Source organism: Chlorella variabilis (assembly GCF_000147415.1).
Source record: "Chlorella variabilis unplaced genomic scaffold CHLNCscaffold_7, whole genome shotgun sequence".
Taxonomy (NCBI): domain Eukaryota; kingdom Viridiplantae; phylum Chlorophyta; class Trebouxiophyceae; order Chlorellales; family Chlorellaceae; genus Chlorella; species Chlorella variabilis.
In genome coordinates this window covers 1,491,684-1,517,742 of record NW_005435081.1, presented here as the reverse complement: position 1 = coordinate 1,517,742, position 26,059 = coordinate 1,491,684, and the positions used below count along the sequence as shown (strand labels likewise).

Sequence of the window (26,059 nt, the reverse complement as noted above, 5' to 3'; positions counted from 1 at the left end):
CCCCCTTGATGTCGGCATCTGTCACGTTGAAGTGAAGGTTTGAGATGAACCTGCAAGCACACGCGGGCAGGCGGCCGGAAGGAGCCGGGGAGGGGGCAGGCGGCGCACGGTCGCGGGGTGCTGCGCACGGAGGCGGCGGACGGCACAGGGGGCTGCCCGGCGCGTGCCCGGGAGCTTGGGCATGGCGTCTTGGGCGGAGAGGGCGCCTCAAGCTGCCGGCCCGGCCTGGCCCGCGCCACGCCGCCCGCAGAAGGTAGGCGGCGGCAGCGGTGTGAATGGCGGCAGAGGAGGGAGGCGCGGGGCCGGCAAGGAGCGGCGGGGGACGCCACTGGAGGCAGCGGTCGGTCCAGAGGCGCCCGGGGCCGCGCATGCAGCCCGCGCAGCATGCGCTGGCGGCGATTATGGCTCGTGCTGCTTTGCCTCCGACCGCCGCCGCCGGCTGGCCTCCAGCCGCGACGAGGAGGTGCGCGTGCGATGGGCTGGCCTCCGAGGGCCAGCACAGGCAGCAAGGGTGGGGCGGCCGGGGCGTGGCCGCGGCTGCGCCTGCCACTCACAGCTTGGTGCCGAGCGGGGTGGGGTCGCGGGGCCCGCGCCGGGCACCGCCGCCGCCGCCGCCGCCGCCCACCGGGCCGCGGTACATGTCGTGGCCCCACTTGGCGCCGCCCTCCAGTGCCGCCTCGCGGCGCTGAGGGTCCTCCCGCTCCCGCTCCTCACGCACGCCGCCGCCGGCGGACACCTGCAGCGGGGAGGGAGGGCGGGGGCCCGGGAGGCAGGCAGTGCGGGTCGGCCGGCGGAGGGAGTGACGCAGATCAGCTGGGAGGTTTGGCTTGGTGGCTGCTGGGCCGGCATACAAGAAGCTGAGGGGTCTCGGCAGGAGCTGCCCTGGCTGGCCGGAGCGGTGCCCAGGCGCTGCGACGCACCCGCTTGCCCACGCCGCCCTTGACTGTGATGGAGAGGTTGCGGGGCTCGCGGCGCGGGGGCGGCCCGCCGCCCGACACGCGCTTTGGCGCGCGGCTGCCGCCGGGGCCGGGGCGGTCGCCGCCGGGCTTGTTGCCGCGGCGCACCTCCTTCTTCTGCAGGGCGGGGCGTGCAGCAGGGGGAGGTTGTGGGTCTGGACAACGTGTGAAGGAGGAGAGGAGGGCGATGGAGCGGTGGCAGGTGGGACCACAAACGGGCCCAAGTGGGCGGCACCCCGCTGGCACCTGCGTCTTTGTATCCTTCTTCTGGCGCTGCTCCGCAATCAGGTCATCCAGGCTCTTGTTCAAGGCAGCCTCGGCGGCCATGGCTGCTGCTTTTGTCTAGGTCTTGCAAACAGAAGGAGACGTCCTGCAGAGAGTTGCAGCGGCGGAGTGGGTCAAGGGCGGGGGCGGCGGAAGGGGCGGCCAGGCTTCAACGGCCTGCCGCCGTGCCAATGAGCCCTGCTGGACCCCAATTGCCCAGGAAAAGCACGCAGGGCGCCGGAGCCACGGGCGATTGGGAGCCTCTGGGGCTGCACGCCTGATCCTCGCCCGCCCCGCCCCGCCGTAGGTCCACTGTCGGTGGCACCGACCAGCGGTGCTGTAGCGGGGCGGGCCCACGGGATGGCACGCGGAGCGCGAGGAATCGGACGCTAAGTCCCAGAGAACCAGGCAGCGACGCTGTGTCCCACCTTTCCGACCGAATGCTGGCTGGGAGGGCTTGAAGGAAGTGGGAGGGACAGCACTGTGGCCAGTTTTTGGCGAGCGCCACGTCAGCCCGAGTTGAACAGGCAAACGCCTCTGGGCAGCTGCAGAGCCCCTCTGATCGCCTGCACACTCTCCTGCGATAGGGGCGCACCTCCCTGAGACCTGCACACACGCAGCCCCCTTGCAGCCGATCGCAGCGGCGGACAGGCAGGGCACTCCGCTATGCAGAACGCCGCACGGGCAGCGCCCGGCAGCACGGCGCCCAAAGGATGCTACAAGTGTGGGCAGGCGGGGCACTGGTGAGCCAATTCCGCGCCGCCGCTGCCCGCCACCCCGGCCGCTCCCGACGACCCGCCGCCGCTCCACTGTCGTGTTCATCCGCTGACTGCTCCCTGGCCATGCTCCCCTGCAGGTCGCGCGACTGCACGGTGCCCCAGAGTCAGTGGCTGCCGCGCCAGCCGCCCCCGGGAGGCTGGCCTGCACGCACGCCAGCTGGCGGCGCGCCCGGCGCCACGCCCGCCGCGGGCGATGCTGCCGCCGGCGGGGAGCCCGACCCTTTCAAGTGAGTGCTGCCCACACCACCTGCACCAGCACCCACTTCCTGAAAGCCTCCCTTCGCTGACAGCGCATCCCGCTGCAGCAGTTGGCCAGACACCTGCCTGGCCTGCCGCCACCCCGTGCTGCAGCCTCGAGGGCGAGCAGGGGCCCCTGCAGACGGCGGCTGCGGCGCGCAAGGAGAAGCGCAAGCGGCCCAAGCTGACGCTGGAGCTGATGCAGGCGGGTGCTGGGGGGGGCTGTGCACGGTAGCAGCACTGCCGTGGTGCACCGGTGGATCTGCGGCGGTCGAGGGCCAGCGAGCAGAGCCTGGCGGTGTGTGGGACAGCACAGCCTAATGACGCTGCCGCAGGCAGTACTGGTGCGCGCCGTCAAACAGCGCCGCCAGCGTGGCCTGGTGCCCTGCAGGGCTCTAAGGGACTGCCTGACGTGATCACCAACTTCCCAGACGCCTTCCGGCGGCAGGTGGGCTGGCTGGGGCTCGGGCGCGGGCCCACGCCTGTGCGCTGTGCCCGCTTCAACCGTGTGCTGTGCATCGCCGGGCATTCTGTACCTCAGAGCCTCGCCGCGGCTATACCAGGGCCCTGTGCGTGTCACCCTGCCCTGCTGCGCAGTTCAAGGGCAAGGGGCATGAGGCCAGCGACCTACGGCGCCTGCTGGAGATGTACAAGCGCTGGCAGGTGCGGTACGATGTGGTTGAGGGGGCCGGGGTGTGGGGCAGGGTGGCACAGCCAGGGGGGCTGTCCCATCTCGGCCCCCACCGCGCTGAGCTGCATGCCGCCATATCTTTGCACCCTCCTGACGGTGCTGCACCACAAAGTATCTTGTACCGCATCAACTGTACCGCATCAACTTTGCCGCAGGACCGCGTCTTCCCCCACGGCGACTACGACGCCTTCATCTGCACCGTGGAGCGCCTGAGCGGCACCAACGCCCTCAAGAGCCACATGCACGACACGCGCATGCGCCTGCTCAAGGTGCGCACTGGGCGTGCGGCGGCGGCCGCCACACGGCACGCCCGTGCCTTGCCAGCTGCGGCGGCACGCTGCTGGGCTTGCTCGCCTGCGTTTGGACTGTCCCCTGGTGCGCGCCGGTCCGCGCACGCGCTGAGGTGGCATGGCCTTCTCCCTGCTGCTGGCGGCTTGCCTGCAGGAGGTGCAAGATATCGCCGACCCGCCGCATGTGCAGCTAGAAGAGGAGGAGGCGGGGCCTGGGGCAGGGGCGGGGGCAGCAGAGGCGGGTGCCGGCGCCGCCGCTGCGCGGGCGCTGGGAGAGGGCGATGAGTTGGACGATGATGTGGAGTATGAGCTGGTGCCGCAGCCAGAGGATGAGCACCCGGGTGCGCACGCGTGTGGGACAGCTGGCCTGGCCCGCGCCCAGCGTCGGTTGGCTGGCGTGGCGTGTGTCTGGCTGGTTGGCTGGCCCCCGTTCAGCGTGTGTTGGCTGTGGCAGGTGTGACAGGTCGCAGCACACACCCCTGCTCATCCCGTGCAGCATCCCTCCCGCGCCTGGCTGCCTTGCAGAGCTGGATGATGAGCTGCTGGAGCTGCTGGAGGATCCGGCTCCGGGTGGCGGGGTTGCGCCTGGGCCAGGCACAGCAGGCGGGGCAGGCGCAGCAGGCGCAGCGGTGGAGGAGGATGACGACGACGAGCTGCTGGAGCTGCTGGAGGATGATGAGCTGGAGGCGCAGCAGGCGCAGCAGGCGCAGCAGGCCCAGCAGGCCCAGCAGGTGGCGGTGGAGCAGGAGGCGGATGATGATGATGATGAGTTTTACGAGCTTGTGGACGACGATGAGGAGGAGGAGCAGGGGCAGGAGCCTGCGGCTGCGGCTGCGGCTGGTGTTGGTGCGGTGGGTGGCGCCGCGCAGGGCGAGCGCGCCGTGCTGAGCACCCAGGAGGAGGAGCAGCTCTTGGCCCTGCTGGAGGAAGGGGAGCAGGCGACGGCGGCAGCGGCGGCAGCAGCAGAGCCGGCAGCGGAGCCAGCAGCAGAAGCGATGGAGGTGGATGGCGGGCGGGCAGAGGAGGAGCAGGAGGAGCGGCAGCTGCTGGCGCTGGCAGCCGACAGCCGGCAGGCGCTCTCCCAGAGCTTGCTGCCGGGCAGCACCATCGCCGGCGGCGGCGGTAGCGGTGCCGGCGGCGCCTCGCTGGTGGCGGCCAGGCCCGGCGGGCTGAGCGCTACCGAGGAGGCTGAGTTGCTGGCTCTGCTGGAGGAGGAGGATGAGCAGGGCGCTGAGGTGGCGCCGCCAGCACAGCAGCTGGACGCCTCTGCCCAGCTGGCGCCTGTGCCCGACACGGCGGCAGACGCAGGGCTGGGCAGCGCCAGCCCACTGCAGACCACACAAGACCTGTGCTTGGTGCCAGACACGGCAGCCGAGGGCCTGCCGCCGGAGGCAGGCGAGAGCGGTGCGCCGGAGCCTTCCCAGGAGCTGTGCATGCTGCCGGAGACGGCGGCGGAAGACCTGCCACCAGAGGCAGGCGGGGGCAGGGCCGGCGAGCTGCAGGCCTCTGCAGAGCTGTGCATGGTGCCGGAGACGGCGGAGGAGGATTTGCCGCCGGCAGCAGGCGACCCCAGCCAGGAGCTGTAGTCAGGCTGTGGCTCGGCCCGGCCTGCGATGGCAGCTGCACAAACGCAGCTGGGCAGGCAGGCAGCCAGAGATTGCATTGCTAATTATTTCCTATGCAGGATGGATGCTTGCATGTGAATGGCACCCCACGGTGCAACAAAACATCAATACACAGGGCCGCCAGGGCACTTCGGCGGCGCAGGAATCCTGGGTTTGTGAACACCGCCCCCTCACTCCTCCTCAACTCCTCCTCGCTCCTCCACATCACTTGCTGGTGTAGTACGTGACCGTGCTGCAGCGCTCCACGATCCTATCCACCAGCTCCTGCTTTTCGTTGCAGTCTGCAAAGCCGATGCCTCGCTCCTCCAGCACCTGCTTCAGCTGCCGCACCTGTACATCGCAGGCAGGCAGTGCATGCTCGTCTATGGGCTCTATGGGCTAGGTGGGGAGAGGCAGGGAGAGGCAGGGAGGGGCATGGGGCGGTTGTGGGCTGGTCAGGGCGTGCCAAAGCAGCCGGGCGGAGCAGCCCGGCCCGCCGCCAAGACCGAGAGCCCCTGGCCTGAGCGGCTCACCGGCAGCGCCAGCAGCTCCTGCCGGCTGCTGGTGATGGGCGGCAGCTCGCGCTGCTGCTGGGGCGGTGCCGGCGCCGCTGCCGCCGCGCCGCCGCTGGCCGCAGGTTCCCTGCACACGCTCTCCAGCACCTGCGCAAACTTGGGCTCCATGGGGTGCCCGTGGTGCCGCACTACGCCGCCGGCATCTGCAGCAGGTCATGCAGCAGGATGGCAGTCGGATGTGGTAGGCATAGGAATGCACTTTCCTGGTACTTGGGCCGCCCGGAACATTAGGCAGCAAGGAGGGGAGCAGCTGGCGGGCAGCGGCGCAGCGGCCAGGGGGCGATACGGCAGATGCAGACCTATGATGAAGCCGTGCGGGATGCCGGCGACTTGCGCGGCGCCCATGAGCGCCTGCGCCGCCTGCCCGGTGGCATCCACCGCCACCCGGTAGTCCATCTTGTCTCCCTGCAGGCACCAGCTACCAGGGAAGTTGGGTGAGGATGGAGGGAGGAAGCATCACGGCAGCTGCGGCAGCTGCAGCCAGGAGGGCAGCCAGGGGACGCAAGGGCGGCGCTGGCCGGGGCGCCGGCGGCGAGCAGGCCGCCGAAGCGCCGCGGTCTGGGCCCTGAGACAGGCTGGCTGGATATCTCCTGTGCCTCCTTGCCTGCTGCGCCACAAACGCCCGTATCTGGGGGCTGTCCTCCTCCATGTTGACGCCCACCACCACCAGCCCGCTGCCGCGGAACTTGCGCGCCAGCTGGGACAGGTGAGGGAAGGCGGCGCGGCAGGGGCCGCACCACGTCGCCCAGAACTCAACCACCATGGGCCCCGACCTGGAGGGCACCGCCACAGGGTCGCCCTTGATGAAGGTCAGCCCGCCTGCAGGGCGGAAGGTGGGGCAGGCGGGCTGGGAGAGAGCGGGGAGGCGGCGGCGGCGCCAGCGGGTGGCGGCGCTCGGTCAAGGTGCCGGCGCCCCGCCACCGCGGCTATCGCTGCAAGATTTTGCGGCAGCGGGACATGGAACGCACTGAGTGTGGGGCACGGCTTCCCGATGAGCGCCATGTCGAGATGCCTGCTTGGGGGCACGCGAGTTTTGGGGCGCGCTGGTTGCCCAATGCGCTCTTAGGACTGTGCAGATTCTCAAACTGGACGTGCTGCGGGAGCTCCGCACGGGTTCAGGAGCGCGCCACCTGGCGCCTGAGCGCCGCCGGAAAGTCCCAGCTGCTTCTGCCGAGGGCTGCGCTGCATGCGCTGCTGGTCATCTTCTTCCCTGCATGCTCCTCTCCCCGCCTGAGCACTCTTCAGTTTGTCGGTTGGTTACAGCTGGGGGGCAAGAGGCCCGCGCCCCGGGACACGCTATGGCTCGAAACACAGGAAGGCAGGCACAGGCGAGCCGACCCACTGAGGAACCCCGAGGCGTGTAGTACCGTCTCCTGCGCCTGCTGCTGTGCTGCACAAAGGTGGTGCTGCGGAACGCTGACCTGATAACTCCATGAAAGAGAAAGAGGGGCTGCTGAGGTGGCTCTCCAGTGGTGCACCTGGCTGCTGCTGCTGCTGCTGCTGCTGCTGCCGGCGGCAGGGCTGGCACGGAGGCCCCGGGCCGGCGCCGCCGCCGTGCGTCAGGCGCCTCACTTGGAGGTGGTCTTCACCACCTTGCCAAGCATGACGGCGGTGTTGCCGTCCAGGAAGGCGATGCGGGACAGGCCCTCGCAGTTCTTGAAGCTGTCCACCACCAGCGGCTGGCAGGGCTCAAACACAACCTCCGCCATCTCGTTGGCCTTGAGGCTGTGGGGGGCCTCCAGCTTCTTGCCGCCAGTCTCCTTGCCCACCTGCAGGGAAGCCAGGAGAGCGGGGCCAGGCAGGGTGAGGAGAGAGATGCGGCAGCAGCAGGCAGGCTGCTACAAAAGATGCAGCAGCACAGCTTCTGACAAGCGTGCATCTCCTGCACACAGCTAGGCAGCTGCCAGAGGCGCAGCCTCCCCTACGCACCTTCCAGTTGATGCCGGTGATGCGGCACGCGGAGCGGCCGCAGCGCACAAAGCCGATGGGGGAGTAGCCGGCCTTGACCTCGCCGGGGATGTCCAGGGTCTGGATCTGGGCGGTGAAGTCCTTGACCTGCTTCAGGGTGGCGTCGCTCTTCAGGATCATCACGTCGCCGGTGCGGGGCATGTTGCCCTTGTCCAGGCCCTTGATGTTCATGCCCACGTTGTCGCCGGGGCCGGCCTTGTCCACGCGCTTGTGGTGCATCTCCACGGTGAACACCTGGGCAGGGGAGGGGAGGGCGGCGCAGGGGTGGAGCAGGGTGAGCCTTGGGTTGGACAGCACAGCTGCATGCTGCTGGCGGCTGCATCAAGACTATACACAGCTAGCTGGCGGCTGCAGCGAGCCGCGCCCCAGCAGCAGCCGTTCCTGACAGCAGCAGCCGTGTCTGGCGGCCGCAAGCTGCATCGCAGCCGCCGCATCCTCCCTGCTCCTCTCCACCCAACCCCGCCACCACCCAGCAGCCCAGGAGCCTCACCTTGCCCTCGCACTTGTTGGCGGCGGTGTGGGTGGGCATGAAGATGACCTCATCGCCGGGCTTGACAATGCCCTGCTCCACGCGGCCCGCCAGCACATCACCCACACCCTTGATCTTGTAGATGCCGGAGATGGGCAGGCGCAGGGCGGCGTCCAGCTTGCGCTCGGGCACCTGCGGGGCAGGGAGAGGCGGCAGCAGCGTGAGTGAGCGAGGCTGGGCAAGGCACGACATGTGTGCGCTGCATGCCTCCCGGCTGGCATGCCACCCTGGCCAGCCAGCCTCCCCTGCCCACCTGCACGAAGCCGTTGAGGGCGTCCAGCAGGGTCTCGATGTGGATCTTGGCGCCGTCCACGGCCAGGGCGTCGCAGCCAGACCACCAGGTCATGTTGGTGGACTTCTTGATCAGGTTGTCGCCCATCCAGCCGGAGATGGGCAGGATGGGGACGCTCTTCTCGACAAAGTCGGGCTTCCAGCCCACGCGCACAAGCATGTGCTTCATCTCAGCCGCAATCTCGTTGTAGCGCTCCTGCAGGCAGGCGGGCGAGGCAGGGCGGGCGTGTGAGACATGCAGCCAACCCGCGCAGCGTCAGCAGCATGCCAGGGTGTCGAGTTGCGGGCAGCTCTGCTCCTCCGTGCAAGCTTGAGGCTTCCCGACCGCTGCTTTGCTCTCTCTTTCACCGGCTGGCGTGCGCCTCACACTCCCCGCTGCCATCCCACTCCCGCCGCCGGTGCCCCTCCCTGCCCCCGCACCTGCTTGTAGCCGGCGGTGTCCGAGTCCATCTTGTTGATGCCCACAATCAGCTGCTTGACGCCCAGCAGGTTGAGCAGGCGCGCGTGCTGGCGGGTCTGCCCCTGGATCTCGCCCGCCTTGTGGTCGCCCTTCTGGATGGCGGTGGTGAAGTTACCGTCGGCGGGGACCATCAGCAGGCACACGTCGGCCTGGGCGGCACCGGAAATCATGTTCTTGATGAAATCGCGATGGCCTGCGGGGCGGCGGGCAGGGTGGGGATGGGGGGGCAGGGAGGCCGGGTGAGCATGCCTGGCAGAGCCGACTGGGGTCTCGTGCGTTCTGTTTGCAGGGCGTTCCCCGTTTCCACTGCACTCCCAGCCTGCCTGCCTGCTGCTGCTGTGCCTTGGTGCTCCCCAACACCAGCCCCAGGCAGCAGCCCCAGGCAGCGGCGCTCACCCGGGGCGTCGATGATGGTGTAGTGGAATTTCTCCGTGAAGAACTCCTTGGTGGTGCAGGAGATGGTGACACCACGCTCGCGCTCCTCCTTCTGGCGATCCATGTAGAAGGCAAAGGCGAAGGAAGACTTGCCCAGGGCAGCGGCCTCCTCCTGCAGGGCGGCGGCGGGTGGGAGCGGCAGCGGCGACGGGTCAGCCCCCATGGCTAAAGCGCCAAATATGGCGCTCCTGCCCCGCCGACGGCCCCCAGTCCGCCAGGGAGCCCCGTCTGGCCCTGCCCAGAGAGTGGCTGCTGGAGGCATCCACTCCTGCCCCGCTGCCCGCTGATCGCCGCTGCGGCCCCCTGCTGCGGACCTTCAGCTTCTCCAGCTCACGCTCGGGGATACCACCCAGCTCGAAGAGCAGGCGACCGGTGGTGGTGGACTTGCCAGAGTCCACATGGCCGCAGATGACAATAGACAGGTGCCTGCGCAATTGCACGGGGTCCAGGCGTCAGGGCGGGGACCAATGGGGCCGCCACGGCCCCGGTGCGCCCCTGCATGCTCCATGAGAGCTCCCACGCTGCGCCGCCATCAACACTCACTGCTTGCCCTCAGCCATTGTGTCCTGTCTGTCGCTCAGCTGTGCCACCAACCGAGTAAAGAGGGCGAGCGGGGCGGGGAGGCGGAGTGTGACACCAGCGCGCCTTCCTCTGAGGACCCCGGAAGGAGCCAGCAGGCGGCAGGGCCCTGGGTGGCCCGATGCGGGCAACTGAGACGCTCTGCAGGTGCACCTGCACGAGCAGGGCGCGGGCAGGGGCCGCCCGCCCTGCACCAGCCCGCTCCCGCCCGCCTGCCGCTGCTGCCGCCGCCTGCTGCAGGGAGCCTCGCCTGCAGCACGCTGCAGCGAGGAGCTGTCATGCAGCACTGCCTGCTGGATGGGTCCGGCCGAGGCTTCGACTGCAAGGATGCGGGTGGCTGCGCATGCTGGCGGTAGCGAGCCGCCGCCGGTGCCTTGCACGCGACCCAGTGCGCCAGCGGCCGCTCGACCAACTTGAAAAGTCGGCGGGCACAAGAGTGCGGGCTCTAGTGATGCACAGCCTCTCTCAGGCACACTTGCATGTCGATTGGTTACAAAGCGAGTAGGGTACAGGTGGGGGCTTGCGGCTAGATGTGAGGAGCTGGGGCGGAGGAGTTGGGAGCCGAGGCCAGGTCGCACATACTATCGAACAGAACAGAAGGCTAAGCAGGTAGTCAGAGTCAGCAGGGAGACGTGCGTGCCAGCTTACCGCCTTCCTGACTGCGTACAAACACAACAGACAATGGGGAAAGGTATCAAAGTGCAAGACACGTAGCAACATGGCCAGGCCAGGCCCAGAACATAGAACAAAACTGTAGGGGGAGCAATGAGCAACTTGAAAACGAACAAGAAGAGGAGCAGGGGCAGCAGCGGGGCGTCAGCCGCCACGGCCGCCTTGCTCCCACAGCTGCTGCATAGCCTGCAGCTGCTGCGCGGCTCCTGCCGCAGCGGCGCCACCACCCGCCGCCGCTGCGGCGCCGCCGGAGGCGTCGCCCAGCGTCTGCTGCCGCAGCCACTGCTGCGTCAGCACAAACTCGCGGAGGTTGTCCAGCTCGCGCTGAGTGGGGTGGTTGTCCTCATCTACGCCGCTGCCTGCGCCGGCGGTGCGGCTGCCACTGCCTGCCGGCGCCTTGCTGCTGCTGGGGCCCCCATCCTCAGCACTGCACAGGCCAGGCCAGCGCAGCGAAGCGGTAACGAGCTGCGGCGATGACGCACGGCACATGTAAAGGTGGGAGCAGCACGCGGGGTCCGCCCCTGCACAGCCCATCCCCACTCACAGCTGCGAGCGGTCGTGTGCGATGATGCGCAGGCGGCCCTCCTTGGTGCCGTACGCGATGCCGCCGCCGGCGCGCGGGTGGAAGCACGCGGCGTTGATCTCGTCGTCGGCAGACGGCAGCACCCGCACCAGCGCCATGTCGCGCAGCCTGCAGCACGGGTGTAGGGTCATTGGTGCATGTGCGGTATGGGAGAAGCAAGGGAATCAGCCGCGGCTTTGCGACGGGATGCACCACACAACTGGCGCCCATGGCAAGCCCAGCTGCCTGCGCGCCCCAGCCGAGCCCCCACCTGAACACCTCCAGTATGGTGTGCAGCGGCACCACCGAGCCGCGGTCGGCCACCAGCGAGCGCAGCAGGCTGATGTGCTTCTTGCCGTAGGCCAGCAGCATGTGGCCGCAGCAGGGCGAGAACTGCACGCTGGTCAGGCAGTGCGCGGCGCGGATGCTGCGGCGCGGCAGGGTGGGGAGCAGCAGGCACGCGCCGTGAGGCGCAGCGAGGTGCGAGGTGCGAGGGAGCGCGAGTCCAGCCCAACACACAGCAGGCGACATGGCAGCCTGCTGCACGGCGCCCCTGCAGGCCTCCAGCCTCCACCCAGCCGCTCACCGCTTGGCGCGCACCACCTGCCCAAAGTTGGGCCCATCCAGGCTGTACACGCGGACCTCAAACACGACGCGCTCGGGGCGCGGCTGCGCCGCAGCCGCCGCGGCGGCCGCCTCCACCGCCGCGGCTGCAGCCCCCGCCGCGGCGCCGTGGGGCCGGTGAGGAGGCGTTGTGAACATGTCGCTGGCGGCGCCAGAGGACCGCATCGCGGCGGGCCTCAGGCCAGCGGCATCCGGGATGCCCGGCCCCAGATGGGCGTGCCGCGACAGCAGCGCCTCTGCGCGAGCCGTGTTGCCGCCCAGGGCGGCAGCCAGCGCGGCGTCAATCTCCTGCTGCGAGGGCGCGCCGCCCTCCTCCTCCCCGAGAATCGTGCCCGCACCAACGGCCGCCGGCAGCGGGCCGCGGCAGGCGGTGGTGCCCGCCAGGAAGCGGCCGCAGGGGCTGAAGTGCACGCCCATCTCTGCACAGGCTCACAGCCAGGCAAGGCAGGGGGCGGGGTGTCAACAAAGGGCCTCAACTTTCCCGACCTGTTCGCTCCGAACCTAGCACGCTTCCTCATGCACCTCGGAACAGCTGCACGCCCTGCCTTCCCCGGCTGCCGCACCTGAGCACAGCACTGCGTCCGAGATCTGCAGCCGGAGGTTGCCGCTGTTCTGCTCCGCGCCCATCACAGCCAGCAGCCCGGTGGGCTTGTTCACATCGAACCTGCGCGCAGCAGGCGAGGCAAGGCAGGCGCCCGTGCATGGTTCAGCTGCGCATAGGTACCGCCTCGCACACAGCACGCAAGTAAGGAGGGCGTGAGCACCCCTCAGTCACGCAAGCCCCACGGCTCAGCACAGGCCCGCACCTCCAGATGCGCAGCCGCACACGCGGCGGCTGCTCCTCCCCAATGATGTTCCAGGCGGCGGCGCTGAACGCAGCCATGACCTGCGGCAGGCTGGCTGCGGTGGCCGCCCAGCCGCCGCCGCCGTCGCTGCCGGCCTGCCCCGGCCCGGCCGCAGTCGGCTGCCCGCCCGCGAACAAATTCGAGGGGAAGGGAAGCTCCCAGCCGGTGGGCACCATGCTTGGCGGCAGCTGGCCAGAGCCAGGAGGCACCCAGCCAGGCGCTCCGGGGCGGCCGGAGGTGGCGGCGGCGGCACCCTGCTGCTGCCGGTCGCCGCCCGCGCCGCGAGGCCCTGCTGCTGCTGCTGCATCTGCCTGCTGCGGCGGTGGGCTGGCCGCGCCAGACCGCAGGTGCAGGTGGTGCAGCGGGCCGCTCAGCGCCAGCGCCGCCGCCGGCAGATCCGGGATCCGCAAGGGCTGGTTGGGCTGGATGGCTGCCGCTGCGGACGCCGCAAACTGGCCCACGGGCACAGGCCCGGCGGCGGTCGCCACATACACGCCCGCCGCAGAGGGGTGCGCCCGCGGCAGCGTGGTGGCTGCGACGCCCCCCAGCAGCTGCGGCGAGGGGATAGGCACCTCGCCCGAGCCTGGGGGCGTCATGGCCTCCGCCGATGCTGCCGCTGCCGCCGCCGCAGGCTCGGCCTCCATAGGCGCCGCGCCGGCTGCCGCCTCCTCCTCCACCTCCTCCTGCATGTACGGCCCGCTCTCGGTGAGCGTGGCGGGCAGCTCTGGCGTGGGAGAGGGGTCCTGAACCTCGGCCGTCAGCACAATGGGCAGGCCCTGGGGGTGGAAGTGCACCGCTCGCATCGACCGCCGCGTCTTGAGCACTGCGGCGGGCAAGCCAGCGGGCAGGCGAGGGAGTGCTCGTCTCAGCGAAGCGGCCAGCCGCTTTCGGCAGGGACAGACAACGGCCTGCCATGCCTTTGCCCTTGGTGCAGCTTTAATGCCTCATGTGCCTCATCTGCAGACACCGAGGGCAGCACCAGCCGGCGCCGCCAACCCACCGATGACGGGCAGCTTGCCCTGCGCCGCGTACTCCCACATGTACAGCTTGTGCCCGCAGCCGATGGCCAGCACATCGGCGCTGACGTGGAAGGCCAGCGAGGCGATGGGCTTGCCTGCGAGCGCGGCAGAGGCAGGCCAGCATGCAGGGTTGACTGCCTGCTGCGGCAGCGACGAGGGCAGGCACCGGCAAGCACGGCAGCAGCAGCCTGCAGCCGGGACGCGGCGCAGCCGGCCACTCGCCGTGGCATGTGGCCCTGCCGCCAGGTGCTCACCAAACGTGTGCCGCGCAATGCACTGCCCCGTGTCTGCGTCCCACAGCCGCACTTCGTGGTCGAGCGACCCCGAGGCCAGCAGGTTTGGCTTGCGGGGGTGGAAGCGCACCACCCAGGGCGTGCGGCGGTGCCCTGACAGCACGCGCACCAGCTTGCCGCTGGAGCAGGAGCTCAGCTTGACGGTGTGGTCACCACTGCAGCAGGTGGGCAAAGGCGGAGGTGAGCCGCTGGATCAGTACAAAGCAGGTGCAGGGCGGACAGGCTCAGCATGGAGCACCCCCACGTGCAGTAGTATCGCTAGCCCCCGCGGCTGTACTGCTACACTTCCCAGCAGCAAGCAGCAGCAGAGAGCAATGCGCGGCTGGGGGCGGGTGTGCAGCAGGCGCAGCTACCAGCCCACTCACTGCGTGGATGCCAGCAGCGTGCCGTCGCAGTTGTATGAGAGCGCTATGGTGGAGCGGGGCGGTGGCTGGAAGGAGGCATAGCTGGCGCTGCAGTGGGCCGTCAGACTGGCCTCTGCCCAGCGCTGCAGCCGCGCGCCGGTGGGTGTGCCGTCGGCCGGCGTGCAGCGCGGCGCCCCGCCCACCTCCCGCGCCAGCAGCAGCAGGGCCGCGTTGGGCATGGCGCCCGCGAGCCCCCTGGCTGGCCTGCGCCCAGGCTGGTGCCGCTGAGCCTCGGTGGACCGCGGGGCGTCTCACTGTGTGTGTGGCCCGGCGCGCTCAGTAGCCTTGGGCCTCGCCGGCCCTCCACAGGAAGGGCGTGGGTCTATATGCCCCGAAAGCGAAGCACCAAGGGTCACAGGCGCGCGGGGTGCAATGGAGACCGCACCCCTGCGCGGTGCGGCACCGGTCGAGTAGGAACAGGCCTGTGCAGAGTTACAATCGATGCTCTGTTCTCGGGAAGCCCCGGGTGGATCGGGGGCGCCCGAAACTCCCTCCATGTGCCTGCTGCTGTGCCTCAGCACGACTGCCAGGTGTGCCTCGCTGAGTCCTACCAAAAGGCCACACCGCGGTCCCTCCCCGCTTCACTGATCACTCTGATCGACACCTAGCTACTTCAGGCCTGCAGTGCCTCCCCTCTAGCTACACACCAAACCAACTCCGCACGCGGCGGCCTCCCGCTACCCCTCCCCCGCTCCCAGTGGCCCATCCGGGCGTGTCCAGACATCCCCAGGTCACTCCCAGGCCCCCAGAATGCTGGACCACGTCTGCATCTTCACAAAGGGCGGCTCCCTGCTCTGGGTGCTGTCCTTTGTGGGCCTCAAGGGCGACCCTATCAACACCCTAATCCGGGCCTGCCTCCTGGAGGAGCGCGCGGGGCAGAGCAGCTTCGAATACATCATCCCCAGCGGCGGCACCTATGCGCTCAAGTGGTCACTAAACAACGTGCGCCTGGCAGCCTCGGCTGACTGCCTGGATGTGGATCTGCGGCGGCACTGTGCATGGGGTGCCAGAGGGCCTGTGGGATCCTCGCGCTGGCGACGACTCCACCCCCGCCGTGCCGCCCGGCTCACCTGCCGTCAGCCTGCCCACACCGCCTTGCCCTGTGCGCGTCTCGCCTGCAGGGGCTGGGCCTCGTGTTTGTGGCAGTCTACCAGAAGGCGCTGAAGCTGCTGTACGTGGATGAGCTGCTGGAGCGCATGAACCGCGCGTTTGCGCCCCGCTACAAGCCCGGCTGCTTCGAGTATCCCGATTTTGACGCCACCTTCCAGGTGGGTTTGAATTGGCTGCCTGTGCGGCCCGCCTTGGTGGGTTTGGAAAAGGCAGCGGGATCCGTCTGGGTGTGCTGCAGCATTGGGGAGCAGGGGGGAGGACAGGTGGATAGGGTGCAGCAATGAGCAGACCGGCGTCAGAGGAAGATTGCAGGGTGCAGGGAGGGAGGTCGGAGCGAGGGGCCTGCCGACTGGTAAATGTCCCAACTGGCGACGCACCCCCCCATTGCCCTGCGTTGCTGCTCTGCTGCAGCGCCTGCTCAAGGACTGCGAGGAGAAAGCCGAGGCGGCGCGGCGCCCCAGCACGCAGCAGCTGGCGCCGGCGCAGGTGGGCGCCGCCGCGGGGCAGCAGCGCCGCGCCTCGGGCGCCAAGACTGGCGGCAGCAGCCAGGAGGGGGACAGCGACGGCACCGCGGATGGCGGCGAGGCGGCTGCCGCTGCCGCCGCCCCGGCCTCTGGCTCAGACGCAGGCCCGGCAGGCGACTCGGCCGGCCAGAGCAGCGATGATGCCGAGGGCGAGGATGGGGCCGCCAATGGCGCTGCCTCTGAGTTTGTGCCCAACCTGGACAAGCTGAAGAAGCTGGGCAAGCGGGCGGGGCCCGGCGGCAAGGTGACGCGCCACCACGCCGACCGCGTGGAGGAGCCCAAGAAGAAAGCGCCGGCGGGCAAGAAGGGCAAGCAGGCGCGCGTGTGGGGCGACGCCGCCAACGGCAAGGGTGAGCGGGGCTGCTGCTGCGCCGCGTGCGGGTTGCGTGGCCTGCCTGTCCGGCCACTGTGACGCCGCCCAGCGCGCCTGCTGCTCTGCGCGTGCGCCGCTCGGCGTGACAATGCCCTGGATTCGGGTGCCCTTCCAGCACACCGCGATGCATAGGCCTTGCGCCGTGCGGCTTACACCGCGCCACCTGATCCCTACCTGCCCCTGATCTGATCCTGCCTGCCCCCTGCAGAGGAGGGGCCCCTGGACTTCACAGAGGGCGAGCCGGGTGAGGCGCAGGAGGTGGCGGCTGACCTCAACCAGCGCAGCCTGATTGATGTGGAGGAGGAGGTGACGTATGATGAGCTGGAGGAGGAGGTGAGGGGCGGGGCGCCTGGGTGAGGGGCAGGCTGACGGCGTGACTGTGCTGTCTGTCCTGAACAGTGTTGGCTGCTGCCCGGCTGTCTGCCTGATCGGCGGATCGGCATGCTGACTGGCACTGCAGGAGGAGGCTGCGGCGGCTGGCGCCCCCAAGAAGGGCGGCCTGCTGTCGTCCTTTGTGCGCACGATCGGGGTGAACGTGGTGGGGACACAGGTGCGTGCGGGAAGGCGCTGTGGAGTGCTGGACCCAATGATTGCTGCAGTGGCGGCGGCCTGCCTGCTCTCTGTTCGTTGTGCAGCCTGCCCACCCGCCCTGCTCCTCCCGCACCTGCATGGGCTGAGGGTGCCAAGTGCTCATGCTCTGCAGGCGCTGACGCGGACCGACATTGAGCCTGCGCTGGCCACGCTCAAGAAGAAGCTGATGGAGCGGAATGTGGCAGAGGAGATTGCCGACAAGTAAGGCTGCTGAGCTGGCGGTGCTGAGCTGGCGCCTCTCTGAACATGGCTGCCCACAGCTCCAAGCGCAGCCTGTGTAACTGGCCACTTGCGTGTCGCTGCGCAGGGTGACGGAAAGCGTGGCTACGAGCCTGGAGGGGCGCAAGCTGGCCTCCTTCACCCGCGTCAGCACCGCGGTGCAGCAGGCGGTGGAGGAGGCGCTGACGCGCATCCTCACCCCCAAGCGCTCCATCGACGTGCTGCGCGAGGTCAAGGCGGTGCAGGTGGGCCGGGGTGGTGGAGCATCAGGGAGTGAGAAGGGAGTGCGTTGGCAAGCTGGCGCACCTGTCATCTCCCATTCACCTTTTAAGTAAACGGTGCGCGCTCCCTGCTGTGCGCCTGCAGGCCAAGGGCCAGCCCTACACAATTGTGTTTGTGGGGGTCAACGGCGTGGGCAAGTCCACCAACCTGGCCAAGGTGCGCGGCCCCGGGGCTGCCCTCCACCTGCCGCGGCAGCGCTGCCGTTGCCCTTGCTGGCCTTGGCTGCGGCGAGGCTCCCTGGCCAGCCCTCTGCGTCGTTCCGCCCGCCCTCATGCAGTGCTCCCCTGCGGCGCTCTCCTCGCCCCTGCCTGCAGGTGGCCTACTGGCTGCTGCAGAACGGCGTCAAGGTCATGATTGCCGCCTGCGACACCTTCCGCAGCGGCGCGGTGGAGCAGCTGAAGACGCACTGCGCGCGGCTGCAGGTGGGTGGGAGGGTGCTGAGGCTGCATGCATCGCGTGTGCGTGTACGTGTGGGCGCTGGGGAGCACGGCAGCCACCAGGAGGCCATAGGCGGCAGATGCAGCTGCCGCTTAGCGATGGCGCACTTAGCTGCCTCGCCGTGAGTCGCCTGACGTGGCTGCCCCGCTTGCGCTGGCGTGGCTGCACCGCCTGCGCAGGTGCCGCTGTACGAGCGTGGGTACGAGAAGGACCCCGCCAAGGTGGCGTTTGAGGCGGCCAAGGCAGCGCAGCGCTCGGGCATCGACGTGCTGCTGGTTGACACCGCGGGGCGCATGCAGGTGCATGGGGGTGCGGGGCAGGGGTGGGAGCAGGGACGAGGTGCACGGAGCAAGGGCGGCAGCACTGTGCACTGCAGAGGAGCGCCCCGGTCTGGCAGGCGCATGGGCGCCCCGGCCTCCGCCTCACGCATTTGCGCTGCAGCGCTGGCACGTCTCGACGGCCCGGCCTCCCCTGCCTTGCCTGCCTTGCCCGCAGGACAACGAGCCGCTGATGCGCGCCCTGTCCAACCTCATCAACCTTAACCAGCCAGACCTGGTCCTGTTTGTGGGCGAGGCCCTGGTGGGCAACGACGCAGGTGCGGGGCCCGGCTGGTGGCGGTGGATGTGGCCCATGCACCTGGCCGGTTCAACCAAAGCAACGCGTGCCGCCCATTGCTTCGCCTCTGCTGCGCCCCGTACCCAACCTGTTCTGCTCCCTCGCCCTCTCGTCCCGCAGTGGACCAGCTGACCAAGTTCAACCAGCGCCTGGCCGACCTGTGCCCCGACCCCACCCAGCGCCACCTCATCGACGGCATCGTGCTCACCAAGTTTGACACCATCGACGACAAGGTGGGGCGGGCGTGGCATGCCGGGGAGGGGCTGGCTCAGGCGGGCGGGGGAGGATGTCGTTGCTGTCGGGGCAGGCTGACGAGCGCAACCTGGGCTGGCATGGCCCCTGCTCTTCCTGCTCTCACCACATGCGGCCCCACCCTCTTTCGCCCCTGCAGGTGGGCGCCGCCCTGTCCATGGTATACACCTCGGGTGCGCCCATCATGTTTGTGGGGTGCGGCCAGACGTATGTGGACCTGAAGAAGCTGCACGTGAAGAGCGTGGTCAAGAGCCTGCTCAAGTAAGGGCCCGCCACGGGGCCTGAGCTTGCGGGAGCTGCTAGGCTTGAACCGGCACCGTCGCCTCGATTGCATGAGCGAAATCAAACTGCTACCGACCTCAGGAATGTAACACACTCGTGTGATGTGGACTTGACTAGGGGGCAGCGGAGCAAGTTTAAATTGGGGTTCGGTTTTGGTGGTTGAGCGGGGCCGCTGGCGCGGCGGATCCCGTGCAAGGCACCGGCGGCGGCTCGCTACTGGCAGCGCGCACAGCCACCCGCATCCTTGCAGTCGAAGCCTCGGCCGGACCCATCCAGCAGGCAGTGCTGCATGACAGCTCCTCGCTGCAGCGTGCTGCAGGCGAGGCTCCCTGCAGCAGGCGGCGGCAGCAGCGGCAGGCGGGCGGGAGCGGGCTGGTGCAGGGCGGGCGGCCCCTGCCCGCGCCCTGCTCGTGCAGGTGCACCTGCAGAGCGTCTCAGTTGCCCGCATCGGGCCACCCAGGGCCCTGCCGCCTGCTGGCTCCTTCCGGGGTCCTCAGAGGAAGGCGCGCTGGTGTCACACTCCGCCTCCCCGCCCCGCTCGCCCTCTTTACTCGGTTGGTGGCACAGCTGAGCGACAGACAGGACACAATGGCTGAGGGCAAGCAGTGAGTGTTGATGGCGGCGCAGCGTGGGAGCTCTCATGGAGCATGCAGGGGCGTACCGGGGCCGTGGCGGCCCCATTGGTCCCCGCCCTGACGCCTGGACCCCGTGCAATTGCGCAGGCACCTGTCTATTGTCATCTGCGGCCATGTGGACTCTGGCAAGTCCACCACCACCGGTCGCCTGCTCTTCGAGCTGGGTGGTATCCCCGAGCGTGAGCTGGAGAAGCTGAAGGTCCGCAGCAGGGGGCCGCAGCGGCGATCAGCGGGCAGCGGGGCAGGAGTGGATGCCTCCAGCAGCCACTCTCTGGGCAGGGCCAGACGGGGCTCCCTGGCGGACTGGGGGCCGTCGGCGAGGCAGGAGCGCCATATTTGGCGCTTTAGCCATGGGGGCTGACCCGTCGCCGCTGCCGCTCCCACCCGCCGCCGCCCTGCAGGAGGAGGCCGCTGCCCTGGGCAAGTCTTCCTTCGCCTTTGCCTTCTACATGGATCGCCAGAAGGAGGAGCGCGAGCGTGGTGTCACCATCTCCTGCACCACCAAGGAGTTCTTCACGGAGAAGTTCCACTACACCATCATCGACGCCCCGGGTGAGCGCTGCTGCCTGGGGCTGGTGTTGGGGAGCATCAGGGCAGAGCAGCAGCAGGCAGGCAGGCTGGGAGTGCAGTGGAAACGGGGAATGCCCTGCAAACAGAACGCACGAGACCCCAATCAGCTCTGCCAGGCATGCTCACCCGGCCTCCCTGCCCCACCCGTGCCCGCCGCCCCGCAGGCCATCGCGATTTCATCAAGAACATGATTTCCGGTGCCGCCCAGGCCGACGTGTGCCTGCTGATGGTCCCCGCCGACGGCAACTTCACCACCGCCATCCAGAAGGGCGACCACAAGGCGGGCGAGATCCAGGGGCAGACCCGCCAGCACGCGCGCCTGCTCAACCTGCTGGGCGTCAAGCAGCTGATTGTGGGCATCAACAAGATGGACTCGGACACCGCCGGCTACAAGCAGGTGCAGAGGCAGGGAGGGGCACCGGCGGCGGGAGTGGGTTGGCAGCGGGGAGTGTGAGGCGCACGCCAGCCGGTGAAAGAGAGAGCAAAGCAGCGGTCGGGAAGCCTCAAGCTTGCACGGAGGAGCAGAGCTGCCCGCAACTCGACACCCTGGCATGCTGCTGCCGCTGCGCGGGTTGGCTGCATGTCTCAACCCTGCTGCCCGCCCTGCCTCGCCCGCCTGCCTGCAGGAGCGCTACAACGAGATTGCGGCTGAGATGAAGCACATGCTTGTGCGCGTGGGCTGGAAGCCCGACTTTGTCGAGAAGAGCGTCCCCATCCTGCCCATCTCCGGCTGGATGGGCGACAACCTGATCAAGAAGTCCACCAACATGACCTGGTGGTCTGGCTGCGACGCCCTGGCCGTGGACGGCGCCAAGATCCACATCGAGACCCTGCTGGACGCCCTCAACGGCTTCGTGCAGGTGGGCAGGGGAGGCTGGCTGGCCAGGGTGGCATGCCAGCCGGGAGGCATGCAGCGCACACATGTCGTGCCTTGCCCAGCCTCGCTCACTCACGCTGCTGCCGCCTCTCCCTGCCCCGCAGGTGCCCGAGCGCAAGCTGGACGCCGCCCTGCGCCTGCCCATCTCCGGCATCTACAAGATCAAGGGTGTGGGTGATGTGCTGGCGGGCCGCGTGGAGCAGGGCATTGTCAAGCCCGGCGATGAGGTCATCTTCATGCCCACTCACACCGCCGCCAACAAGTGCGAGGGCAAGGTGAGGCTCCTGGGCTGCTGGGTGGTGGCGGGGTTGGGTGGAGAGGAGCAGGGAGGATGCGGCGGCAGGGAGGATGCGGCGGCTGCGATGCAGCTTGCGGCCGCCAGACACGGCTGCTGCTGTCAGGAACGGCTGCTGCTGGGGCGCGGCTCGCTGCAGCCGCCAGCTAGCTGTGTATAGTCTTGATGCAGCCGCCAGCAGCATGCAGCTGTGCTGTCCAACCCAAGGCTCACCCTGCTCCACCCCTGCGCCGCCCTCCCCTCCCCTGCCCAGGTGTTCACCGTGGAGATGCACCACAAGCGCGTGGACAAGGCCGGCCCCGGCGACAACGTGGGCATGAACATCAAGGGCCTGGACAAGGGCAACATGCCCCGCACCGGCGACGTGATGATCCTGAAGAGCGACGCCACCCTGAAGCAGGTCAAGGACTTCACCGCCCAGATCCAGACCCTGGACATCCCCGGCGAGGTCAAGGCCGGCTACTCCCCCATCGGCTTTGTGCGCTGCGGCCGCTCCGCGTGCCGCATCACCGGCATCAACTGGAAGGTGCGTAGGGGAGGCTGCGCCTCTGGCAGCTGCCTAGCTGTGTGCAGGAGATGCACGCTTGTCAGAAGCTGTGCTGCTGCATCTTTTGTAGCAGCCTGCCTGCTGCTGCCGCATCCCTCTCCTCACCCTGCCTGGCCCCGCTCTCCTGGCTTCCCTGCAGGTGGGCAAGGAGACTGGCGGCAAGAAGCTGGAGGCCCCCCACAGCCTCAAGGCCAACGAGATGGCGGAGGTTGTGTTTGAGCCCTGCCAGCCGCTGGTGGTGGACAGCTTCAAGAACTGCGAGGGCCTGTCCCGCATCGCCTTCCTGGACGGCAACACCGCCGTCATGCTTGGCAAGGTGGTGAAGACCACCTCCAAGTGAGGCGCCTGACGCACGGCGGCGGCTCACAGCCCGGCCGCCAGCAGCAGCAGCGCCCCGCAGCCCCACCGGGCAGCAGGGCAACCAGAAGGGAGCGGCGGCTCGCGCCCTCCCCACCTTGCGGCGGCAGTCTGAGACGAACAACGCAGCTTTTTTTGACTGATTGCAGCTTGCAATTGCTTGTCGGCTCCTCCCTTCTGTAACCGTTTCGCGCGACTGGCACATAATGTTTTGAATGGGCTGAGGGCACCGGTACAGCACGAGCAGCAGCAGCAGGTTGAAAGCAACAGGGAGCAGAACAGAGGAGGGGACAGGTAGTGCACAAGACGAGGCAGCAGAAACAGGTGTGGAACCAGGGGTAATGAGAATGAAAAGATGGAATTCGGGGCTCGATGCAGCGGCACCCGCCGATGGAACTAGGCTCCCGCCTGGCTGGAGTGGCCGGCTTGCTGGCCGCGCTGCGCCGGGCTGCTGGCGTGCATGGTCACTCCAGCTTGGGGAACTGCAGACCCACCATGTTGGCCGCCCGCACGTTCATGTCCTTCTCCCGCCGCTCCACAGGGATGCCAATGTTGTAAGACAGCAGCAGCTCCTGGGCAGACGTGAGAAGAAAGGTCGCAGTTCCACAGTCGGATGCAGCTGGGACAATAGCAAAGGTGAAACAGCGCACCAAGGGCACACCCGCGGCCGTGGCCCACCCCGCCACCGGCAGCGGGCACCGATTCAGAGCCGTATGTGCTGGCACGCTCCAGCGAGCCCTCACCTTGTGCTCCCTGACGCTGTGTATGAGGAAGGCGTAGTCTCTGGCCTGCTGCAGGGCCCGCTCCCGCTCCGCCGGGTCTGCCAGCTGCTCCCCACGCCGGAACTCGGCAATCACAAATTCCCTCCACTGCCTGTTGCCCGTGGCGCCGGTTATATTGCGGTCCACCGCCCGCAGCAAGGCGCGCAGAACCTGCCTCGCCTCTGTGCCCGACATGTCAATCCCTGGCACCCTCCATCGGCGATTTCATGCGTGGGTGGGCCTCCAATTGCCCAGGGAGTGAATTTCATGCGCTACCCAATCCAGCCTGGCAGACAGCCTGGCATGGATTCCTGCTCGAATGGGGGCGCCTGCTGCCTCCCCTGCGTTTTCCCTCGCTTCTGGGTGATGATTGCAGTCCACGCAGGGGCTGGGTACCACTCCCCGGCGCTCGAGGCCGCTTACAAGCGAGGTGATCGCCTGCCACAGGCGTGCACAGCAGCTGTCTTGCTGCCACGTGAGCTCACTGCACATTCATTCATCACCCCTTCCTCCGTGCAGACCTGGCGGCGGCCTGCAGGGCGGGAGCGGCGGTGCTGGCGGGCGGCGACGCGCTGGCCGCTGTGTCAGCGGCCATTAAAGTGCTCGAGGTGTGCTGCCGCACATCCCCAGGCAGCAGGGACTTGTGGCAGTGGGGCCTGCATGCCTTTCCCACAGCCAACGCCGCAGCTCCTGCTCGTTGGGCATCTGCTGTTGCCAATCCACCCTGCTGCATGCCTTGGCATGCACGGCTGCTCAACCCGCTGCCTGTGTGTTTGCACGGCGCTGGATCAGGGACTCTTGCACCTGCCATGAAAGCCCCGGGATTTTCTTCATCTGAAATCTGCCTGCCCCTCCCCTGCCACGGTCCGCGCATCCCCGCCTCCACAGGACAGCAGCCACTGCAATGCTGGCCGTGGCTCCAACCTGTCGTTTGGGGGCCATGTGGAGTGCGATGCGAGCGTGATGACGGGGGATGGCACCTTTGGCGCCGTGGCGGCCGCCCCAGGTGCGGCGTCGGCACGGATTGCGGCGCGACCCATCGTTTTTGCTGCTGCTGCTGCTGCTGCTGCTGCTGCATGTGAGGCTGCCTCAGCCAGCAGGCAGGCTGGATGGTGCCTAGCGCCAGCTGCAGCGCCTGGCAGCTGCCTGGTGGGTATGGGAGCTTCCAGCTTGCGGGTCAGCAGGTGCCAGGTGGCTCGTGCCCTGCAGGCATCCGGCACCCGATCGCCGCCGCCGAGCTGCTGGCACGGGAGAGCCGCCAGCCGCTGTCCAACGGCCGGGTGCGACCCATGTGAGCGCCCTCTGCTGCTGCTGCTGCTGCTGCTGCTGCTGCTGGCTGCTGCTGCTGCTACCGCCTGCTGGATACAGGCCTGCTGCTGCTCCTGCTCCTGCCGCTCCAGCTGCTGCTCGGCCCTGCTCATCAGCGCTGCCAGCGCGCGCGCCCCTGCGCAGGATGCTGGCCGGAGACCGGGCCCGGCAGTGGGCGTTGTCGCGAGGCCTGCCTGCAGCGGGCTCGCCCTCTGAGGCCGCCGCCATGCACGTCACAGGCAAGGCGCAGCGGCAGTGGGGCAAGTACCGGCGCATCGTGGATGGCGGCGGCGGCGGCGCGGAGGACAGCTCCGGAACCGAGGATGGCATGCCTGGGGATGCTGCTGAGGAGGAGGAGCAGCAGGAGCATCAGGGGCAGCAGGGGCAGCAGGAGCAGCAGGGGCAGGAGCAGGGGGAGGCAGCGGTTCCGCATCGCCCGCCCAAACGCAGCAAGCGGGCCAGCGGCGGCGGAACCGATGCCAGGCAACAAGCAGACCAGCAGGCGCGGCAGGAGCTGGAGCAGGGGCAGGACGAGGAGGCTGGCTGGCTGTATGACACGGTGGGCTGCGTGGCGCTGGCGCCGGGCGGCGGCATCGCAGCCGGCGTCAGCAGCGGCGGCATCGTGCTGAAGACCGAGGGGCGGGTGGGGGAGGCGGCCCTCTACGGCGCGGGCTGCTGGGCGCAGCAGCCGCAGCCGCCGCAGCAGCAGCAGCTCACGGGAGAGCAGGACCAGCAGGCGGCGCCGGCAGGGCCTATGCAGCAGCAGCAGCAGCAGCAGCCGGCGAGCTGGCAGCGCGCGGGGCCCTTGCTGGCGTGTAGCGTGACGGGGGTGGGTGAGCACATCATGCGCCACCTGCTGGCCCGAGAGTGCTGCCTGGCGGCGGCCGCCCCTGCAGCCGCGCCAGCTGGCGCCTTACCGCCGCGCCGGGCAGCAGCACAGGAGGCAGGAGGGCAGGCAGGGGCAGGGGCCAACGCAGTGGGCACCTCAGAGAAAGAGGCAGGGGTGGAGGAGGAAGCAGGAGTGGAGGAGGAGGCAGGGGCTGACGAGGCGGAGGTGGAGGTGGAGGTGCCGCTGGCGGGAGTGGCGGCGCAGCTGCTGCAGGGAACCATCCTCCTGGGGCCGCCGCCGCACGACTGCGGCCTGCTCTGCCTGCGGGCGCTGCCGCTGCCGCCGGATGCCGCCGGCGACGCCGCGGCAGGCGGGCACGAGGCGCAGGCGGCGGCCGAGCGGCAGGCGGCGCCGTGGCACGCCGCAGCCGGCGCCGCGGGCAGCGCCCTGCAGCCCCTTGGGGCTGGCAGCTGCAGCGCGCAGCAGCCAGGGGTCCGGCCAGGGGAGCGGCGGCGTGGCGGGGCGGAGCAGTACGTCGACCGTCCCACCTGTGTGGAGGAGGCGCCGCTGAAAAGACAGCCGGCAGAGGAGCGGCAGCGGCAGCGATATGCTGTTGAGGTGGCGGTGGCGCACAGCGCACAGAGCATGGCCTTTGCCCACATGGTCTGCCCCGGCGCCAGCGGCAGCGTGGCTGGCGGCGGCAGCAGCGGCGCGCCGACTGGCGGCGGCGGCGGCAAGGCGCCTGCGCCGGCGGTGTTTGTGCTGCGGCGCGTGGCGGGGTGCAGCGGGCTGGTGCCGCCTGTGCAGACGTACGTGCACGGCGTGACGGTGCGGGTGTGACACCCTTGCTGTGCTGTGTGTACTCGCTGTCGCTCGGAGCTGGCCCTAAACAATTCAAGGGACGCCAGCTGGGCGTCTGTGCTCAATGAAGAGCGGGAGGGTACGTGCAGCCCAGCGCCCAGCCATTATGCTCCAATTGCATGATGGCTGCATCAGGCGCGCCCCTGTTGCACACTCCCCAAACCCATGCACTGGCGGCGGCAGGCGGCGGCGGGGAGTGGGCCGGAGAGCCCCTGGTGGCGCGTGCTGTGGCTTACGCACCCCATGTCGCAGGATG

At 69.0% G+C, this 26,059-nt stretch overlaps 9 protein-coding genes across 9 annotated transcripts in view; 4 read left to right on the top strand and 5 right to left on the bottom strand.

Moving 5' to 3' along the window:
- The window catches only part of CHLNCDRAFT_57546 (hypothetical protein), a gene marked incomplete at its 3' end in the record, with an annotated part of 2,556 nt that extends 887 nt beyond the window's left edge, over positions 1-1,669 (bottom strand). The window contains exons 1-4 of the mRNA XM_005848701.1: positions 1,649-1,669; positions 1,203-1,326; positions 921-1,073; positions 555-736 (exon numbers count right to left, since the gene is read on the bottom strand). Coding sequence (XP_005848763.1) covers positions 555-736; positions 921-1,073; positions 1,203-1,283 — 416 coding nt within the window. The 5' untranslated portion in view covers positions 1,284-1,326; positions 1,649-1,669. The remainder of the gene's footprint in view (positions 1-554; positions 737-920; positions 1,074-1,202; positions 1,327-1,648) is intronic.
- Positions 1,670-1,886: 217 nt separating this feature from the next.
- Positions 1,887-4,803, top strand: CHLNCDRAFT_144509 (hypothetical protein; the record flags this gene model as incomplete). The annotated part of the gene is made up of 8 exons (XM_005848914.1): positions 1,887-1,963; positions 2,077-2,226; positions 2,351-2,445; positions 2,599-2,684; positions 2,834-2,899; positions 3,083-3,196; positions 3,372-3,558; positions 3,743-4,803. 8 exons carry the CDS (start codon positions 1,887-1,889, stop codon positions 4,801-4,803), a joined length of 1,836 nt encoding a protein of 611 aa, XP_005848976.1.
- A 243-nt stretch (positions 4,804-5,046) lies between these two features.
- On the bottom strand, positions 5,047-6,398 carry CHLNCDRAFT_144508 (hypothetical protein; the record flags this gene model as incomplete). The annotated part of the gene is made up of 5 exons (XM_005848700.1): positions 5,047-5,172; positions 5,355-5,539; positions 5,696-5,801; positions 6,013-6,215; positions 6,365-6,398. The coding sequence occupies 5 exons, from the start codon at positions 6,396-6,398 to the stop codon at positions 5,047-5,049; spliced, it is 654 nt and encodes a 217-aa protein (XP_005848762.1).
- Positions 6,399-6,640: 242 nt separating this feature from the next.
- Positions 6,641-9,673, bottom strand: CHLNCDRAFT_59648 (hypothetical protein). Its single transcript, XM_005848699.1, has 8 exons — positions 9,623-9,673; positions 9,394-9,505; positions 9,041-9,191; positions 8,605-8,837; positions 8,147-8,380; positions 7,855-8,025; positions 7,326-7,598; positions 6,641-7,165 (listed from the first exon to the last, which is right to left on the bottom strand). Exons 1-8 carry the CDS (start codon positions 9,637-9,639, stop codon positions 6,965-6,967), a joined length of 1,392 nt encoding a protein of 463 aa, XP_005848761.1. The 5' UTR covers positions 9,640-9,673; the 3' UTR covers positions 6,641-6,964.
- Positions 9,674-10,474: 801 nt separating this feature from the next.
- CHLNCDRAFT_144506 (hypothetical protein) lies at positions 10,475-14,256 on the bottom strand (the record flags this gene model as incomplete). The annotated part of the gene is made up of 9 exons (XM_005848698.1): positions 10,475-10,757; positions 10,875-11,021; positions 11,164-11,319; positions 11,479-11,935; positions 12,080-12,180; positions 12,323-13,184; positions 13,362-13,475; positions 13,635-13,828; positions 14,039-14,256. 9 exons carry the CDS (start codon positions 14,254-14,256, stop codon positions 10,475-10,477), a joined length of 2,532 nt encoding a protein of 843 aa, XP_005848760.1.
- A 571-nt stretch (positions 14,257-14,827) lies between these two features.
- On the top strand, positions 14,828-18,746 carry CHLNCDRAFT_21935 (hypothetical protein; the record flags this gene model as incomplete). Its single annotated transcript, XM_005848913.1, has 13 exons — positions 14,828-15,019; positions 15,199-15,345; positions 15,599-16,061; positions 16,293-16,417; positions 16,545-16,622; positions 16,788-16,876; positions 16,983-17,139; positions 17,261-17,332; positions 17,491-17,598; positions 17,794-17,913; positions 18,110-18,209; positions 18,350-18,462; positions 18,621-18,746. The coding sequence occupies 13 exons, from the start codon at positions 14,828-14,830 to the stop codon at positions 18,744-18,746; spliced, it is 1,890 nt and encodes a 629-aa protein (XP_005848975.1).
- Positions 18,747-19,314: 568 nt separating this feature from the next.
- On the top strand, positions 19,315-22,246 carry CHLNCDRAFT_30705 (hypothetical protein). Its single transcript, XM_005848912.1, has 8 exons — positions 19,315-19,368; positions 19,486-19,597; positions 19,800-19,950; positions 20,133-20,365; positions 20,595-20,828; positions 20,950-21,120; positions 21,394-21,666; positions 21,827-22,246. Exons 1-8 carry the CDS (start codon positions 19,352-19,354, stop codon positions 22,025-22,027), a joined length of 1,392 nt encoding a protein of 463 aa, XP_005848974.1. The 5' UTR covers positions 19,315-19,351; the 3' UTR covers positions 22,028-22,246.
- Positions 22,247-22,508: 262 nt separating this feature from the next.
- On the bottom strand, positions 22,509-23,000 carry CHLNCDRAFT_144503 (hypothetical protein; the record flags this gene model as incomplete). Its single annotated transcript, XM_005848697.1, has 2 exons — positions 22,509-22,616; positions 22,788-23,000. The coding sequence occupies 2 exons, from the start codon at positions 22,998-23,000 to the stop codon at positions 22,509-22,511; spliced, it is 321 nt and encodes a 106-aa protein (XP_005848759.1).
- A 171-nt stretch (positions 23,001-23,171) lies between these two features.
- On the top strand, positions 23,172-25,782 carry CHLNCDRAFT_144502 (hypothetical protein; the record flags this gene model as incomplete). The annotated part of the gene is made up of 5 exons (XM_005848911.1): positions 23,172-23,235; positions 23,325-23,413; positions 23,694-23,811; positions 24,015-24,096; positions 24,258-25,782. The coding sequence occupies 5 exons, from the start codon at positions 23,172-23,174 to the stop codon at positions 25,780-25,782; spliced, it is 1,878 nt and encodes a 625-aa protein (XP_005848973.1).
- Positions 25,783-26,059: the final 277 nt, after the last annotated feature.